General features: G+C 46.4%; 3 protein-coding genes across 3 annotated transcripts; all 3 read right to left on the bottom strand.

Moving 5' to 3' along the window:
* Positions 1-1,093: 1,093 nt before the first annotated feature.
* Positions 1,094-5,885, bottom strand: pcif1 (phosphorylated CTD interacting factor 1). Its single transcript, XM_068742617.1, has 16 exons — positions 5,759-5,885; positions 5,547-5,671; positions 5,005-5,130; positions 4,828-4,908; positions 4,715-4,752; positions 4,459-4,613; positions 4,234-4,381; positions 4,062-4,145; positions 3,866-3,965; positions 3,434-3,604; positions 3,204-3,371; positions 2,608-2,694; positions 2,343-2,527; positions 2,143-2,236; positions 1,856-2,031; positions 1,094-1,738 (listed from the first exon to the last, which is right to left on the bottom strand). The coding sequence occupies exons 1-16, from the start codon at positions 5,883-5,885 to the stop codon at positions 1,420-1,422; spliced, it is 2,184 nt and encodes a 727-aa protein (XP_068598718.1). The 3' UTR covers positions 1,094-1,419.
* Positions 5,886-8,190: 2,305 nt separating this feature from the next.
* zgc:77375 (uncharacterized protein LOC402927 homolog) lies at positions 8,191-12,338 on the bottom strand. Its single transcript, XM_068742112.1, has 10 exons — positions 12,282-12,338; positions 10,943-11,134; positions 10,573-10,685; positions 10,106-10,199; positions 9,879-9,912; positions 9,209-9,383; positions 8,850-9,026; positions 8,710-8,771; positions 8,597-8,670; positions 8,191-8,388 (listed from the first exon to the last, which is right to left on the bottom strand). Exons 1-10 carry the CDS (start codon positions 12,336-12,338, stop codon positions 8,191-8,193), a joined length of 1,176 nt encoding a protein of 391 aa, XP_068598213.1.
* A 1,101-nt stretch (positions 12,339-13,439) lies between these two features.
* On the bottom strand, positions 13,440-17,071 carry isy1 (ISY1 splicing factor homolog). The gene is made up of 11 exons (XM_068742654.1): positions 16,985-17,071; positions 16,087-16,109; positions 15,919-15,970; positions 15,777-15,842; positions 15,408-15,450; positions 14,981-15,093; positions 14,387-14,504; positions 14,175-14,297; positions 13,981-14,102; positions 13,774-13,863; positions 13,440-13,686 (listed from the first exon to the last, which is right to left on the bottom strand). Exons 1-11 carry the CDS (start codon positions 16,985-16,987, stop codon positions 13,579-13,581), a joined length of 861 nt encoding a protein of 286 aa, XP_068598755.1. The 5' UTR covers positions 16,988-17,071; the 3' UTR covers positions 13,440-13,578.
* Positions 17,072-17,358: the final 287 nt, after the last annotated feature.

Genomic DNA, 17,358 nt, shown 5'->3' on the forward strand with positions numbered 1-17,358 from the left:
ATCCACCTTGCAGGTCACGGGAGTTAATCCTGATTTTATAATTCTAATTAAGAGGCCTCTAGGTGCAATCGCAGCATTTAACTTAACTTGCATTTAACAGAGCAGGAAACACAACGTCAACAGCTCGTGTAGAAATCTTTAAAACATTAACAGGAATATTCTATGACGACCGAAGACTCGGCCAGATTCCAACATTCAGGAACATCAGTCCAAAAGATTTCATGCACAACGAAAACCATAAAAACAAACCGACACAGAATTATAAAAAATAATGGAGGATTCTGCTGGTTAGCCTTCAGCATTACTGATGCATACACACGTCTACTTTCACATAAAGATCTTCATGATAACACTTTGGTTTAGTTTACAACAAACTATCAGAAGCCGTATAATACAGAAAACAGATCATCTTTTTTTCATGTTAAATTAACTCAAATAAAAAAGTTCTTTTTTTATTGATTTGACAAAAGATGAGGAAAATATGGACTTCATGTCAGGTTAATGTACAGTATCTACACTACCGCGGGGGCAGAAAACGAGATCACACAGAGACAGGCGCCGGATAGGACGACTCATCAGCCAATCGGAGGATCGACATCCAGCTACTGTTGTAGAGTTAGTGTGAGGAGGTGCTGGGTTTTAAGCGTTTCTAATGAAAAATCCAACCTGAAGACTATGATGATTCGCTTCAGGATGAGCAGCAGCCGCCAGCCATCATCATACGTGGGGCGGGGCTCTCTGAGAAAGAGTCACATGGAGGCCGTCCTCCAACAGCCCCACCAGCTGGGTCCACGTCTCACCAAACTTCCTGTTCCGTCACGGGACGTCCAACGCTCCGATGGTGAGGTCTTCTGCCTCAATGTGCAGGCGCCGTCTGTTCCTCCCGGCCAAATACTCCATTTCCCACAATCCACTGAGAAGGTGCATTCTCTGGAGGACAAACGCTGACTGGCCAGGCCGCCCTGAAGCGGCGGAGCCTGGAACAGCACTCGACAAATCAAAGTCCTATAGAAACAATAGCTGCCTTGTCAACCAATCATGGAGCCCTGTCTGCACGGGGGCCAATCACGGGCCCTCCAGAGGAGCGTCACAGGCGAATGGAAGCGTTTATTGCTTGAGCTCAAACAAGTCGCTGCTCGCTGGCCGAACGCAACATCCGTTAGTCGCTGTTGCTGTTGCTAAGCAATGGGCGCTGTGACGCCTGTGATGTCAGAGCTTTGACCAATCGGAAGACCCGATGTCTAAGGATACAGTGAAAGCCAACAGATATGATTAGCTCAGGCTGCGGGGCACTGAGGCCGCGGAACAGGTGCTGGTGAGAGACAAGGTGAACAGACAAGACGACAATCAGAGCAAAGTGGAAAACGAAGGACCCGTCCGACAGGTGCGGGCTTGGTCGCGCTAGAATCCCCGCCCCACCTACACAGCGGCCATCTTGTCTTGGGGGCTGCTGCTACTGCTGCTGCTGCTATTGTTATTGTTATTGTTGTCGTGACCGCCGGGCGACGTCACGGCGCTCGGAGGCCGATCGGTGGCCTTGGGGGCGGAGTCTCTGTCACCAGGAGCAATGTGGGCGGGGCCAGGAGAGGATAAGGAGGCTGGGTGGGAGGAGGATGGGCGGTATGCTCCCATCAGGTCAGCGAGACGCTCTGGAGTCGGAGCCCACTTCATAAAACCAGCGTCGTTCTGAAGGAAGAGTACTGCAGTACCGTGTACCGCCCTGTGGTACATCTCATCCCTGGAAATACACAGACACACCCCGAGTACTGCAAGGCATCGCCGCATTCCAATGTCCACTGCAAAGGTTTGTTTTACACAATTAAGAGGGATGTTTCAGTCTTCGTAGTGGCGGTACCTCTTGCAGATGTGTTGGCTCCCGGAGCGGTACTCGTGCTCGTAGGCCGGGATGCTCAGCTGGTGGCGGAGGAATCGACTTCCCTCCATGCGAGTCAGAGCCGGGGTCACGGGGTCACGCCACTCGGGGACGAAGACGATGAAGGACAGTGGCTCAGACGACTTCTCCAGCAGCTCCTGATGTACAAACACGCACTCCGAGTGAGTTCAGATCAAGAACCAGGACCGCACCGCTGCAGGACCGCACCGCTGCAGCGGGATGCAGACTGCACAACGCAGAAGACTGACCTCGCAGTGCGTTACCATGGCGTCCATCAGTTCTTCACAGAATGGAGGGTGGGCTTCAAATGAGCCGCTGACCGGTGAGAAGGACAAGAACGGCCTGTAAAGAAAAAACTTGATTACAAGATATCCGTTAGCGAGTAGACTGACACGGCGCAGGTGTGTGTTCTTGTCTGTGTGTGTGTGTGTGTGTGTGTGTCACCCACCCTCTGGATCCGAAGAAGCCATCGATGTCGGGGAAAGCAGAGCTAAACTGTTTGAAGTAGCAGTTGAGCGGCGAAGCAAAGCACTCAAAGGAAACGCCGAACTGTCGGTGCAAAGATTCAAACACCGACACAGGAAGGGCACCCTGAAGGCCTGTCCCCTCGTTGGCCCCGCTGCCAAACATCACCTACACACACACACAGTGTTGGCAAATACAAACTAGCATGTGAGCTAAACTCTGATTGGCTAGGAGAAGTAAGACCCGACCTGATATCTCTTGAGGAGGCACCAAACTCTAGACAGGAACTTCTCAAAGCGAGGATCATCTATGCAGCTGTACCTGTACAACAACTCCTGGAAACACACACACACATTTAGACACAATTACAAATGTCAATTACAGCCATTTAGCGTATTGGGAGACAGAAAAGTATATTCCATATCACTGCAACTTCTCTGAGATGGAATTAATCAAGACAAATGTATTGGGACATGTTTAAAAATTTCCTTCATTCATTCATAAATTGAGTATTCAGGAAAAAAAAATGTGCAGATTACTTCACGAGGAGGTAAAGTTTAACTTTGTATAATGACAAATGTTTTTCACGCCGTCTCCTCGTCCTGAGAAACACGTCTGCTGCTAGAGCTCCTCATTTGAGCAGAAGAGAATGAAAAACATGGCGACGTCCTGTGTACGTTGAAATAATGACTTGCGATAAGAGTAAATAAATAATTATCCAATATCCTCTACGTCTCCCGTTACGCAGAGCTCAACAGAGGCGGATCGGTATTCTGTGGAGCTAATGGCTAACAGCCACCTGCTGCTGCACCTCCACGCGTCTCGTACTCCCAGCGGCACTGACCAGTTTGCTGAAGTGACCTCTGTTGACCTTGACCATCTCTCCTTTGAAGCGCAGACAGGCAATGTCATTCTCAAAGTGCAGCTCCACTCGAGGCAGGGGGGGCGACGGGAGCGTCAGACGCACCGGGTAACAGTAGACCAAACGGGACTGGTGAGGGGACGGACACGCCTCTGGACAGACAAAAGGCATCAGAACGCCTACGGGTGGGGGCGAGAGGTTCCAGAAGCAGCTTCGGGTGTACCTGTGGGGGGGTCCTGCAGCAAACTCAGGTGTGTGTGTCTCAGTCGCCGGCTGTACTCTCCAGATAGCTGGTAGATTTTGGAACAGATCCCCTCCACAGAGTCTTTGGCGACGGCGGCAACATGAGGCCCACATTGTTGCCTCAGATGCTCCAGGCGGTCCTACACACACACACACACACACACACACACACACACACTACTTCATCTCAAGGGGCTCAGCTGGTCAGATGATGTTTGGTAGCCCAAACACGCTGCGCCTTAGCCACACAATATATAAACAGGGAGATATTGGCGCAATACTGCCATCTGCTGTTCATTAGTGATCCGAGGATATTTCTTTGCCTGTGTGTCGCTTCGGAAATGATGCATGTAGCAATACTGAATTCTGGGTAGGGAAGAACAGAACCGGTGAGAACTCACCATGTAGTCCTCCTTGCTGGCGGAGTGATCTCGGCGCAGCCAGCTCATGGTGTCTTCAGAGTTCCACTTCACCACCTTCCTGCTCTCTGGACTTGCATTCCTGCCCAGGTCAGACAACAGAAGGTGAGAGTCCTTTGACATCAGCCCGCCCCCCTCCGCCTGATACGTTCACTCTGGTTGGTCCGCCGTGACCTACCTGGAGTCAATCATCTTCTTTGCAGCTTCAGCATATTTAAAGAGCAGCTTTCGGGCCTCCTCTTTGTACTTAATGCGTGACAATCTGAGACACACCCAAATATTAACACTCCAAAAAGGAAAACATTTAACCAGACATGATCCTGCTCGGGTGGATTCTGACCGACAGGTACCTGATGGGAATGTCGTTCATGATCTCTCTGAACATAGACGGGGAAATGACGGGCTCGCAGTCACTGGGAAGTAACGAGTCATGACCCTTGTCGATCACTTTCCTCTCTAGTAGCCAACGGTTGAACGACTCCCGGGGCGGATCGATACCTGAAGCACAGACCGACGCATGAGACCGACCGTCCTTGACCCCGGTGAAGGTCGCCCCCTGCCGCGCACGATGGTACCTTCTCTCTGGTGGCAGAGCTCATGGTAGTGTTGCCTCAGCTTGGTGACGAGCTGTGCTCTCTGCAGCTCTATCTCGGGGTGGGGGGGCAGGTGGTTGGTCGGGGGGTGCTCTCTGATCACTGCGTTGGTCTGAACATCGAGATCCCAGTAGATACTGCGAACAAGCGTGTGGGTTTAGAACATTTCACTGCAAGAGGGACATACAAATGCTAAAGCTACAATTGCTAACTGAATGGATGCGACATTAGCACTCACACAGCTGGCTTATACGGGGCAGGGGTGGGGGTCGGGGCGGGGGCGGGGGCGGTGGTAGATGCTGGGGCTGGGCTGGGGGTTGTGGGCGTGGCCGACTGGGCCTGCTGGGCCTGCTGGGCCTGCTTCTCCTCAGGGGCAGTGCTCCAGGGTTTAACACCAGGGGCGCTGGGAGAGATGGGCGTAGTGGGCTCCACCTGGAACCAAACAAACTGACGACTCAGTTTCCCAAAATCCACCACAAGCTCAACTCAAAAGATCACATGACCAGATGTAGGGTGGAAAGCTTATACCTTGGCTCGTTTTAAGCTGTTAGGCCCCACCCCCTGCTCCTCAGAGCCCCTCCTCTTCCTTTGACCGTTACCCAGGTTACTATCTCCACCCTCTGCTGGAGCAGCATTCAGCCCTAAAGGGTCAGACTAGACACAAATTTGTTTCAGAAGAAAGGGACTTAAAACAGAAAACACTTCCAAACACCTCATAAAAATAAATTTTCATGTTTCAGTCAGATAAACCAGATTCATTCACAGCAATCTCATTGGTTCACCCGGCAAGTCTTTGCGAGTCCACCAGGAAGTAATCGCTCATATGCAGACCTCCCAACATTCACACCCCAGCACTTCAGATACAGTCATTTAGTCGCGATATTCAGCATACACTCTTCACCAGTTTATTGCTGCCCCTTCAAGCGTAGCTAGCATAAAGGCTAAAGCTAGCTCCAGTGACGTGAAAATTAGTTTCTCAACCAGCAACCAAATCAAGAAGGAACGACCACATTTTGGGTGCTAAACTGCCATGTGATCCCCCCAGTGAGGAAGTAATTAAAAATACTCACAATGACATCATGCTGGCCCAGCACTGGCACCTCCCACAAACTCTGATTGGTGAATCTGTTGAAATAATATGGTCGGTTCTCTCTCCGAGACCAGCACTTGGACCATCCAGCCTGGACCAGTTCATCTAAACGACGCGGACGCGTCAGAGAAAAACAGGCTCAGAGAAAAACAGGCATGCAAACAGGCGGACAAGAGCGACAGGCAGGCGTACCGGGAAGCTCGGGCGGTTTGGAGGTGCTGGAAGGAGACGAGGGCGGTCCCTGAGAAGATGCAGAGACAGAAGGGGACTGCATCACGGCCGCCTCCCCCTTCGCAGATCGCTGGCTGTCATTGGACATCTCAGTTGCTCATCAGAATGACATTAACCAGCCTGGACAGGAAGACAGGCAACTTTCAAAATAAACCGCTGGTAAAATGATGTGTATGTGAACAGAGTCGAGTTTGTTGAGTTACCATGTGATAACGCAGCAGAATCAGGAGCCATGATCTCCCCAGCTACAGAAGGAAACCAATGAAGACGGCTGTTAGACTTAGGAGCCAGTTTCTTCCACAGGGAAATCGATTTTATTTTTATTTATTTGTTTGGTTAGTCTCTGGCCACATTTTGAACATCAGTTGATTTATATGCTTATAACACCACACACACACACACACACACACACACACACACACACACACACACACACACACACACATTTAAAATGGACTCATCTGAACTTATTAAAATTATAACTTAGTTCTGTGTAGGTATATGCATATTGTGTTAAATGTCATGATGTATAGAGGCATGGCCAGACACCGACCTGCCCAGGGCCGACAGGTGGAAATTAGCATCTTGCTGTAGTCCTATAGCCATAGCTGTAGTCCTCTTAAATTAGCTGTAGCTTCTGGTGCGCTTTGCACATATACAAAAAAAATGACTACTAGTATAATCAAGTAGAGTTCAACGCACGCACGCACACATACACACACACACAGGCACGCACGCACCTGTGTGTGTGTGCGTGCGTGCGTTGAGCCCGACGTGACTTGACCAAACCATTAGAGCCCGTTCACGTCATGATCCGTTAGTCGCGTCGCGTCTCTGGCTGTTCGCAGCAGGCGGCGGCAAAACCAACGATAATCGTTTTCATTCCGATCAAAAGGATCAATGAACGGCACATAATCCCGTGACGTAAATGCATAACCATGCAGGTCGTTTTATTCTTACGCAGGTAAAGAGCGCTATAGTTACACGCATGCGCATGGCGAGCTTTCGAAATAAACACGGAGGAGGAGTGAAGAAGAGACGGGGGGGGGGGACAACAAAAGCTACGGCTGCTCGTCCGGATCCCGGGACGAAGGCTCGGACGCAGCGGCTTCCAGTAGCGTCTCACAGCGGCTCCAAACCAGGCGAAAAGCGTTTAAACATACTGTAGGATAACAGCCAACCTTTAGCTACCGCCATTATCGGCCATTGGCCCCGACCCGCTGCTCTCCGTTCAGAGGGACCGCTGCTGTTTAGGCGCCACTTCTCACACAAGATGGCGGACACGCCCCTGCCACAGAGCTGCGCGTCCCGCTCAAAGATTTTTTGCCATTCGCTACGATTTTAGGCATCCCGAGAGGTGTCCGCCCGGTCAATCAGAAGCCCGAAACATTCTGCCAAGTGCCAGTACCGACGGACCGGCTCTATAGAGTCATCCTCCCTTACCTTCAGTCGTTAAACAGCGGAGAGTCACAGGTCCTGTCGACTTGTTTCGAGTCCTCCGCTCCGCTCCCTCCCCGCCTGCGCCGACATCTTTACGGGGAGACGGGAAGAGCGACTGCGCATGCGCCGCGGTGGCCACACTTCCTGTTGTGGGATGTTCTGAACTTGCCGCCATGTTGCGCAGGTCATACTTGCAGAAAGCATATCAGACATTTTTGTAATTTATTTTATTTAAAAAAAAAAATGAAATATTGAAAAATTATTTAATGCTCAATGAAGCTTGAATCTGAAACAAGAGGACTTTTGTCTTTGGGGAAACACCAATCCATGCCTTATATGTGAGGCATCACAACAATAACACACTAGTGGGATGTTTTTCAAAGAACAAATGCAGAATAAAATGTCCTATTTCTGGAAGCCTTGAAAATGGGCATCTTCTTCCCATCAATGATTGTATTAAACAACCCCGTAAAAACTCTACAGCTACCTCAGAAATGGTCTTTTAAGTCTTTCATTAGAGATTCAATCGACTTTATCCCAAAACAAAATGATAACTGAAAAATATCCCTTGGACAAATACAATGGAAACCATTTTGACTCTGTTTGGGGGTACATTTATTCCTGAACATAGAAACATGTTCAAGTTCAAACTGGCCTCGAAACTCTCAACTTTTGGATAATTGCACATTTTGATATTTTCATTCATCTTCTTGAAAATGAGACGATCGAAATCATCTCAAATACAGCCACTTGTCCGAAGTTACGAGTCACGGGTTCTGCCAGAGCCTATCCCAGCTGGCTATGGGTGAGAGGCGGGGTACACCCCGGATGAGACACCAGGGTCACACAAAAGACACATACCTGACAATTTAGAGTGATTCTTCTTCAAATTTTACTGGCTGGTACAAGTATACCCGCTAAAAGCTTACAGGTCAGAGGTCAGGTGTAATAGGTCAGGTGTTACAGGTAACTGAGTTCTCCTGCTGCAACATCAAGTCAACAGCATCTTCCACATCCTCCACTATGTGACTGGGTTCCATCAGGTCAGGCTCTAGGACCAGGTCGCCGTGGCCTTGGGACACTGCTTCGGCAATAGCACTGCTTTGGTTGCTAGACAATTGGGAGCGGGGGTTGTAGACACCGGTGCAGACCTGAGGACAAACAAGAAATAAATTGACTTCAAGTCAAGGTTACAGACTTAGTCTTGCCGCTTGAATACTCTGTAACCTTGTCATTGATTACTAGGGATCACAGATCACATATTGATCTACGATATGTCCTCCAGGATTCTCTGAACAGTCAAGTATCACCAATAAAAAAGCAAAACGATAACTCCTTCATGGTCCCATCTTCACCCACCAGAATGGAACGACACTGAGCAGCAGCAGACTGCGGCTCCTCCTCTTCTACCATCATCACCTGACTCCTCGGCCCTTGGGCAACAAGCTTGGTAGTGGTTGTCAAGGCAGCACACTGCTGTGCCAGGTAACGGTTGTACAGGTTTGCACCATAGATATCGGTCATTACGTTGTCACTAGCAAACAGACAGTTCAATTAACCCACAGAAAAGAGGCCGTTGCAGTGTTGATGGTGTTATAGACACTTTTGATACCCGATAGCATAGATGGTTGTTAGCTTGCGGTTGTGGTTCTGCAGTCTCAACTGCTGCTCAGCATACTGATATGTTAGCAGACTGGGTTTTCCCAGCAGCGCCTGGTACTGAAGCTCTTGACCCGTCAGCTTCTTGTAGATGGACTCCAGACACAAAAGGAAAATTCCATGACCAAATCTACGGAAAGACAGCAAGGCCAAAAGTGAACAACATGACCACGGGAAGCAGATATGTGATCATGAATAAAGAAAATAAGCCATTTGGTAACTGCTCAGTTTCTGATGCATGAACAAAGAGCCACGCCCTCGTCCTGAGCGATAATAGAAAGTGTCACTGACTTCCTGTGAGATATTTGTTACCGTGGAGACTTGGCCTCTGCCATCCACGTCAGGTCTATGTTGCAGGCAAGTACAGGCAACTGGGAAGAGAGCTGAGGGTCATATACACAACCAGGACTCCCATTGGTCAGGAGCACATCAATCAACAGCTGAAGGTTGGTCTCCCATCTGATTGGCTCCCCAAATAAGATGATTCCTACAGCGATGTACAAAGTCAGTGTGGAAAAACCCAACTAAATAAGAGCAAGGAAACATGATTATTGTCTTTCTATATAATATATTAATTAATTACATTTCATGTCAGGGTGTTTCTGGAGCATGTCTAAGCTTTTCTATGGTTGAGAGGCGGGGTCAATCCCGGAAGCGTCGCCAGCGCATCGCGGGGCCACGCAAAGGACAAACAACTACTCATGCACACACTCACACCTATGGGAAATTCTGGGGTACCCAATTCACCTAAATTGCGTGTTTTTCGAGGTGGGAGCAAAATGGAGAAGCCAAAGACATGGGGAGAACATACAAACTACACACAGGTAGGACTCGAACCTGGTACCTTCTTACTGTGAGGCGACAGAGCCACCCACTATGCCACCGTACAACCACAATATAATATAATATTATATTATATGATATAAATTCTTGTCTCATGTATATCTTTTTAAACATTCTTCAAAAAAAAGTATTAGCTTACCTTCTATTTTCGGCAGAGTCTGCAGAGGAATTGACTGAAACAGACCAAACCGTTTCAGACATAACAGGTACACTGTAGCAGTATCCAATGTTTGACATTACACAGTTGATATTCATGCAGTACGCAAGTAAGGCTATCTAAATACAGTGTACAATTTGAACATATGAAAGGGGGTATATGCATTGGGAGACAACCTTAGCTTTCTAAATCTAAAGTACTCCACTCACAGATAGTTTTGGTCTCCTGTTGTGGTCCACCATGTCCAGCAGGGGGAGATGTTCATTTAGCTGCTCGATGGTTACAACCTTCTTGAAACCCAAACTGACTGTGGAGTTAAGACCTCAAACACCAGATTGTTGAGTGGGTGATCACATGACGTATATCTAATATAGCAGTCTGAGACACCTTTTCTTGTTTAGCAGTGAAAAATAAAAAATAAAAACTTTCGTTGGTGTTCTATAATGGAAGAGGACAGTAAAATATATTTATATATTTGACTGGTAGGTGTACCACAGGGGTGACTGTTAGGACATCTGTTGAGAACTGTGATCAGCTGTGTTTGATTTCTTTCATGGACAATCGGAACATCTGAGCACAGAAACCCTCCTGTATTGTTAGCATCAAACACATGTGTGTCTATATAGGGTAATACCCATCAGTCTCAGCTGCTATTTTTTTAAGATGCAAAGGATACGTGCTGGCGATATCCACTACTGGCCCTTGTCCAGACACAAGGACACATTTACCATGGAAACTCTTCAACATTCCCAAAGGACTGTGTGAAAGAACTACCTGCTCTGGGGAAATCTAGAGAGAGAGAGAGAGAGTATCTCAACATGAATAGACCAATCAGAGCAGAGAAGTAATCTGATTGGAGGTTTAATCTGCCTTTGGGCATCAAATGTGTGTAACTGTGTCTTGGATCTGAAAACATTACTTTGAGGTAATTCTGCCCTCAATGGTATGTCACAAAAAGCCAGAGGTCATGATGTAATAATATATTTTAAGAAGAAGAAGAGAATGAGAGAGAGAGAGAGAAAAAACTATATTTCATCATGTCAGACCTGGACGTTGAAAAGGCGGGACAGCTGCTGGGCCTTGTGATGTCTTTGACAGCTTCCTGCATTGGTGACAAAGACAACTGGAAAACGGAAGTTGTTGTTTTTGTCCAAAAGTTTCAGAAATGCTTGTCGAGCTGCTGGAATCACAGAACCACCACGAAGCAGGACCCCGTCCACGTCGAAGAGGACACCCGCCTGATGAAGAGACGGAACAGCAGAACACCCGTTGAGCTTTCATGGACCCCTTTTCCTGTAGGTTTTTTTTTTATTGTTTATAGCAGTAAATATGTTACAGAAGGTCACGTTATATTTTTATGTCACACAACAATGTAAGAATGAAGACAAAAGCCCACCATCACTTTTTATTTGAAGTGTCCAAAATATACTTTATGTATTCACCGAAGTTAATTTATAACAACTATAACTTTTGATATTATTTATGCTGCCAACGCATTCGGGGTGTGCCCCGCCTCTCGCACAGAGCAAGCTGGGATAGGCTCCAGCAACTCCTGTGAGCCGCAAAGCGGTAGAAGATGAATGAATGAACGTGAGCAGAGGAGCAGAGGCTGTCTCCTGCGTTGATGAATGCTGATTAGTTTGAAGGAGAGGCTTTCCCTAGTTGACTTGATCCAATGCAGAGATCTTCTTCTTAGATGCGAATCTATTTTTATATAATAAATTAGAGACATAGCATCATTTTGCAGCCACCAAACCAAACTTGCAGTCCACATTACTATTTTATTCTTAGTGTTAGTGAAACAATATTCCTACGTTGCTTCCTTTCGGGCAGCACGTTTGACATAAACGTGAAGCCATACAACAGATGTGATGTCACATACTGAGATGAATGTAAACAGAGATTACGAAAATCACTTTCAGGAACCGTATGAACGTATTCCAATCCTGGTCATCCTCACTATAATACACTAGAAACACATACAAACATCTGTATATATGTGCATGTTCTCTCTGTGTATGATGCTGCATTGTTTGTTCTGGGTTTTTTTTTTTACTGTAACTGCCCCTGATATTTCCTCTTGGCTTGGTCATTGGTTCTCAACTGGCTTACCTGGTTAGATATATATATATATATAAAAAAATATATATATATATATATATAAAAACAGAACTTGTAAAAAAGGAATAAAACTCACCAGCCTGCTGAGAACAACTGGACTTCACAGCATCACAGACACGCGTTATCGCTTCTATTCATGACAAATATTTCCAGTGATAATTATCCAATCCATCATGTGACCGTTCCATTTAAATTTGGGATGTATTTGTGATACATGTAATAGAATAATTTTATGAATATTAAAACTTCCAGTATAACACTGACCTGTGTGTTGGTCGACAAACATCTGAACGTCTGCTGGACCAAACGTGGACGCCACATGATGCCTCTTTGAACCGCCAGAGCCGCGATCCGCCGCTACTTATAGTGGCCGGGCTGGGACATCGCCGGCGGGCGGGGCTACAACGACGACTACCCTCTATAAAAGTTTCAACATTCCTTCTGTCGTCTTCTTGAAAACAAGACGGTTGTCTTTCGTCCCTTATCCGTGATAAGAATGAGCGTAAGTGCCCCCAGGGGGAATCGAACCTGGGACCTTCTTATTGTGAGGCAACAGCGCCACCGTGCTGCTCACAATGAAAGGAGATTGATTCTCCAAAAAATAGTGCAGTAAAAATGTCTTTCCCTTGTTTAGACTACAGCGAGGTCTTTATTAGCATTACTTTTAAGAAACCAATAAAACAACACAGACTATTAACTATTAAAATCTAGACAAAAAGTTATTGTCAAGAACCTTTAGCAGATAATCGTGTACTTTTACTTAAAGCAGTATTTGTATTCTCAGTGCAGCGTCAGATTGATGAAATACTCCTGACAGCAGTTTCCTTCTCACATGATGACATCACATGCAGCCTCTGGTTAGCCATTAATTAGCCAATCACATGCTACCGAATGCTGCCACCAATCAAGTGACAGATTGAACCCACGTGAGAGACAGGCGGGGGGGGAAAGGGAGAGAGGGAGAGAAAGAGAGCATCTGGAGGAAGGAGTTCCATTAAAAGTTCTTTTTTTTAAACCTAATTTTATTGGCGTTTTTGCCATTAATGGATCGAGCAGCTGACAGGGTTGCCGTGGGTTTGTAAAAAGTAGTAAATTAAATTAGGCCAAATTAAGGCCAGTAAAATGTAGTAAGCGTCATCTGACATGGTAGTAATTTTCTGAGCCCCCATCCAACTGGGACAATGCTATTTCCAATTTGTATCATTTACGTGCAGGCCTTAAAACTCCTTAAATTATTAAACTTCCAAACTCCGGCTGGAGGAATCAGAATTTAAAGAGTGGTTTAGGCCAGTAGTTGGCGACAGCCAAAGGGCTTATTGAAAGGTGCGTAAATGATACCTGGACGGGGGTACAAATTTAGCCGACGGTAGAGACTCTGGGATATACCTGGTAGAAGACAAGCAGCAGCTAAACTCGCAAAGATTTCACTGTGTGGTCCGTTAGAGAGCTCAGAAACTTTATTTTTCAAATTTAAAAAAACAAAAACAAAAAAATTCAGCTGACAAATGTTTAATGAAACACTGAACAAGTAGAAAAATGAAACGTACATTAGGCAGAGCGGTTAAAGCCCCAGCAGAGTTTTGGCGGTTTGACTCTGCGCCTGAAGCGTCTCGCTGGCGTAACGCTGCAACAACTCCATCTTTTTCCTTCTGACCAGAGCCTCCTCCACCTGAGAGACAGACAGGTCAGACAGGTGAGAACCAGACGTGAGACCAGAGGGGTCAGACAGGTGTCTAAGCCAGTGAGCTGTCCTCACCTCCTTCTGTGAGGGAACCGGGACGTGAGCGATGAAGGTGGTTCCGTCTTCGTCTCCTTCGTGCTCGCCCCGTTGCTCCTCCTCCTCGGGCTGCACTCACACAAAAGAAACACAGCGTGGAAATAAATCGGTAATCAATAAAAACCTTTCCTACGGAAACCTTGGAACTCTCAGAAACCCCTGGAGGAAGGTAAAGTTAGCGCTCACCTCTTCAACTTGGACGGTGTAGATGTTTTTCTCCTCTTCCTCCTCCTCCTGCTGCTCCTGCTTCTCTCCCGACAGACGAGATTCCTTCTCTGTTCTCCACCTCTGAACCGCCTCCGATACAGCTGCACAGAAATACACGATTAAATTTCACGACTGATTCTACCCGCGTATTGATCTGTGCGCGAGTGATCGACCTTGTTTCTCATAGTCCGCCTCCAGAGGAAGCATCACGCCATCGTCTTCATCTCTGTATCCATAATATTCCGCGTCCACGTCCTTCATTAGCACCCCCCTCGTCTTCCTCTGCGCCGGGGCGGCTAGGAGCCACATGATCAGTTAGCGCCAATCAGACAATGTTTCAGTGTCAGATGGCTCAGCATGAAGCAGGAAGTAAAAGAAGACATACGCTCCGTCTCGAACAGCTCTCTGACACCGGGCAGGTCTCGGGCAGCGCCGAAGTATTTGTACCCTCGATTCCCTGGAACCTCCTTCCCCTCGTGGTCCAACATCCTCGGACCAAAGCGCTGAAACGCAAATACTTAATCAATATCCGTTTGATACCCCTCAACTGCTGCTGCTGTGGATAACGCCAGGTCACTGAAACACCCCAAACAGGATCAAAAGGGACCGCTATCAATGATAGTCGGTGATTTCAGGAATCAATGTTTCCCCGAGAGACATTTTCAGGCCCGCGGGACAAAGTTGATGCGACGCAGGAAGTAAACACGGGGTCAGCTGGAACCTGTATGTAAATGTCACTAATCCTGCAGGGGTAAGAAATAATTAGGATTTAAACCATTTATTCAGACTGGATTAAAGGTGTTTATAGGATGGTGTCTGAAATGTCAGACACTTTTCTGAAACACCAACAAACAACTGTTGTTGCTGTCTGTCTGAGCTTAGAGTGAGACGTGAGACGTGATAGGCTGGTTTTAAATAAAGAAACAACGCAGACGAACTTCTCCGGAGTAATCGTTAGTCATATATTAATACAACTCACCGCGTAATCGGGTCCTCTCAGCTCTCTGATCCGAACCTCCCAGTGACGTTTCTCTCTCAGCAGCTTGTTAATCTCATCATTGAGATCTCGAATCCTGAACTCACCCAGACCAGCTGCAGAAAGACAGGCCAGGGAGGAAGAGAGAGGGAGACAGGTCAGACAGAGAGAGAGACACGTCAAAGTGAGAGAGACAGGTCAGAGAGGGAGAGAGAGAGACAGGTCAGACAGAGAGAGACACGTCAAAGTGAGAGAGACAGTTCAGAGAGGGAGAGAGAGAGACAGGTCAGAGAGGGAGAGACAGGTCAGAGAGGGAGAGAGAGAGAGAGAGAGAGACACACATCAAAGTAAGAGAGATAGGTCAGAGAGAGAGGGAGAGACAGGTCAGAGAGGGACGGGTCAAAGAAACAGATGGGTTTGTAGTTTTCACCGTTTTGGATCTGAGCCACTTTCTTTGAGATCTCACTGATGATCTGAAAAACACACACACACACACACACACACACACACACACACACACACACACACACACCTTAAATAAAAGCTCCTGCATTTCAATCACCAACAACCAGCTGCAGTGCTTTATCTGCTGACATTGGCAGAAGCCTGAAGCTAATCATGAGACATTGTTGACTCCATGGGGAGACGGTCCCCGCCTCGCCACAACAATTCAAAGAAAGTCCTGTTTCTTTCATCCCTCCGTCTCCTGTCCTGGAGGAGGACTTGATGCACGAGTTGCTGCTCAACAAGCTCACGACTAAATCGGTTTGAACTCTAGAACGTAAACTCCAACATGTACCTGTCGCCTCCATTTCTCAGCTTTGGGAAGTTCATTGCACTCTGATGCCAGAAAAGGCCTCCTCTCCTGCAGGTAGAAAAGACAGGCTGATACCCAGTAGAACCCAGAGGAGAACCCAGAGGAGAACAGAGGAGAACCTCACCTTGAATTTTCCCTCCTGCAGCTGAGCCTGTCTGAACCGAGCCAGCGCCGTCCTGAGAGACGCAGAAGAGAACAGTTGAAGCTAGCAGAACCACGGGAGAACGTAACAGTCCTTGTAAAACAACGGTTGTTAACATGTCCTCTGATTGGTCGGCGAGACGGTACTTACATGGCTTTCTCAGCGTTTCTCGCCTGTGGAAACAGACAAGATGTTGTAAGAACCCAAAAGTATAACCCCGACCCCAGAACAGCTGGAACACCATTGACAACACAAGTAAAGACTAATAGAAAAATGCACATGAAACCAACCAGCAGCCATTTGTATGACCTCTGACCTCTCTCAGGATGCTTTTACATCTACCTTGCTTGAGCCAGATCTTTCAGTTTGATTCGGTCAAACCGCTGGTGTGAAACATCACCAGGACCAAGGTCCAACTCAAACAGCCAGACTTATTTTTTATTCCATTTAAAGTGCAGTTCAATAATCACCGCATAGCCTGCACAAATGATGACGGTGACAGGATGAAGGTGTTTGAGAAAAAGGTCTTTTACTGCAGTTGCAGAATTGTAAATTGAATCCAAAATCAACCAAGGAAGCGTGTATCTGGTTTAATGTATGACAGCTTCAGTAAAATAATACACAATAATCCATAACCTTAGTTGGAGATTAATAAACGCCAGTCCACTATTCCCAATCTTCATAGACAAATTCACAAAATAAAAAACAATGACATGTATTAAACCCAAGCTAGTTTAATTACTGATTGCTGGTAAGCCTTCTGAAATATTTTGATCTTCTTTAATCTTATTTCTAAAGTTACGTAGTAAGAGAAAATAAAATGTTAAAGTTCAAATTGGAAATTATTGCCCAAATAATATTTTATTATTATTTTCTATTTTTATTCAGACCTGAATACAGCTAACGAGCTAAACTCTGATAGGCTAGCATGCTAACTAACCACGCAATAGTGTTAACATAAGTGTAGATGTAGGCTGCTAACAAGCTACATGCTGGTAGGTTAGTTCCCTGATCAACTACTCGTTAGTGTTAATCCGTTTCTTCTCACCATCTCGGCCGGGAGGTTTTATAGACAATCCACGAAAACTTCTGAAAGATCTTAGCCTGGAAAGCTCGCCGGAAGACTCGACGGAACACACAGGAAGTACGTCATTAACTCATTTTCCGGTTCCGGTTGTAATACCTTGTTAAAGCTACACTACCTAAATGATATACCAAGTTTATATTTGGTTTGCTTTCATCTCACTTAACACTGAAGTTATCACTGTACCTTATTTTTATTGGCAGATGTAGTAGAGTATATTTTGGTGCTGAATATTTGTAACAAAAAAGAAAAAGATGTTCAGAATGATTCCAATTCTAAATCAAAATGAATATTTATAATAAACTAATATGATCAAACAAAAATCATTCCTGGAAAAT

This window comes from Brachionichthys hirsutus, chromosome 8 (assembly GCF_040956055.1).
Source record: "Brachionichthys hirsutus isolate HB-005 chromosome 8, CSIRO-AGI_Bhir_v1, whole genome shotgun sequence".
NCBI lineage: Eukaryota > Metazoa > Chordata > Actinopteri > Lophiiformes > Brachionichthyidae > Brachionichthys > Brachionichthys hirsutus.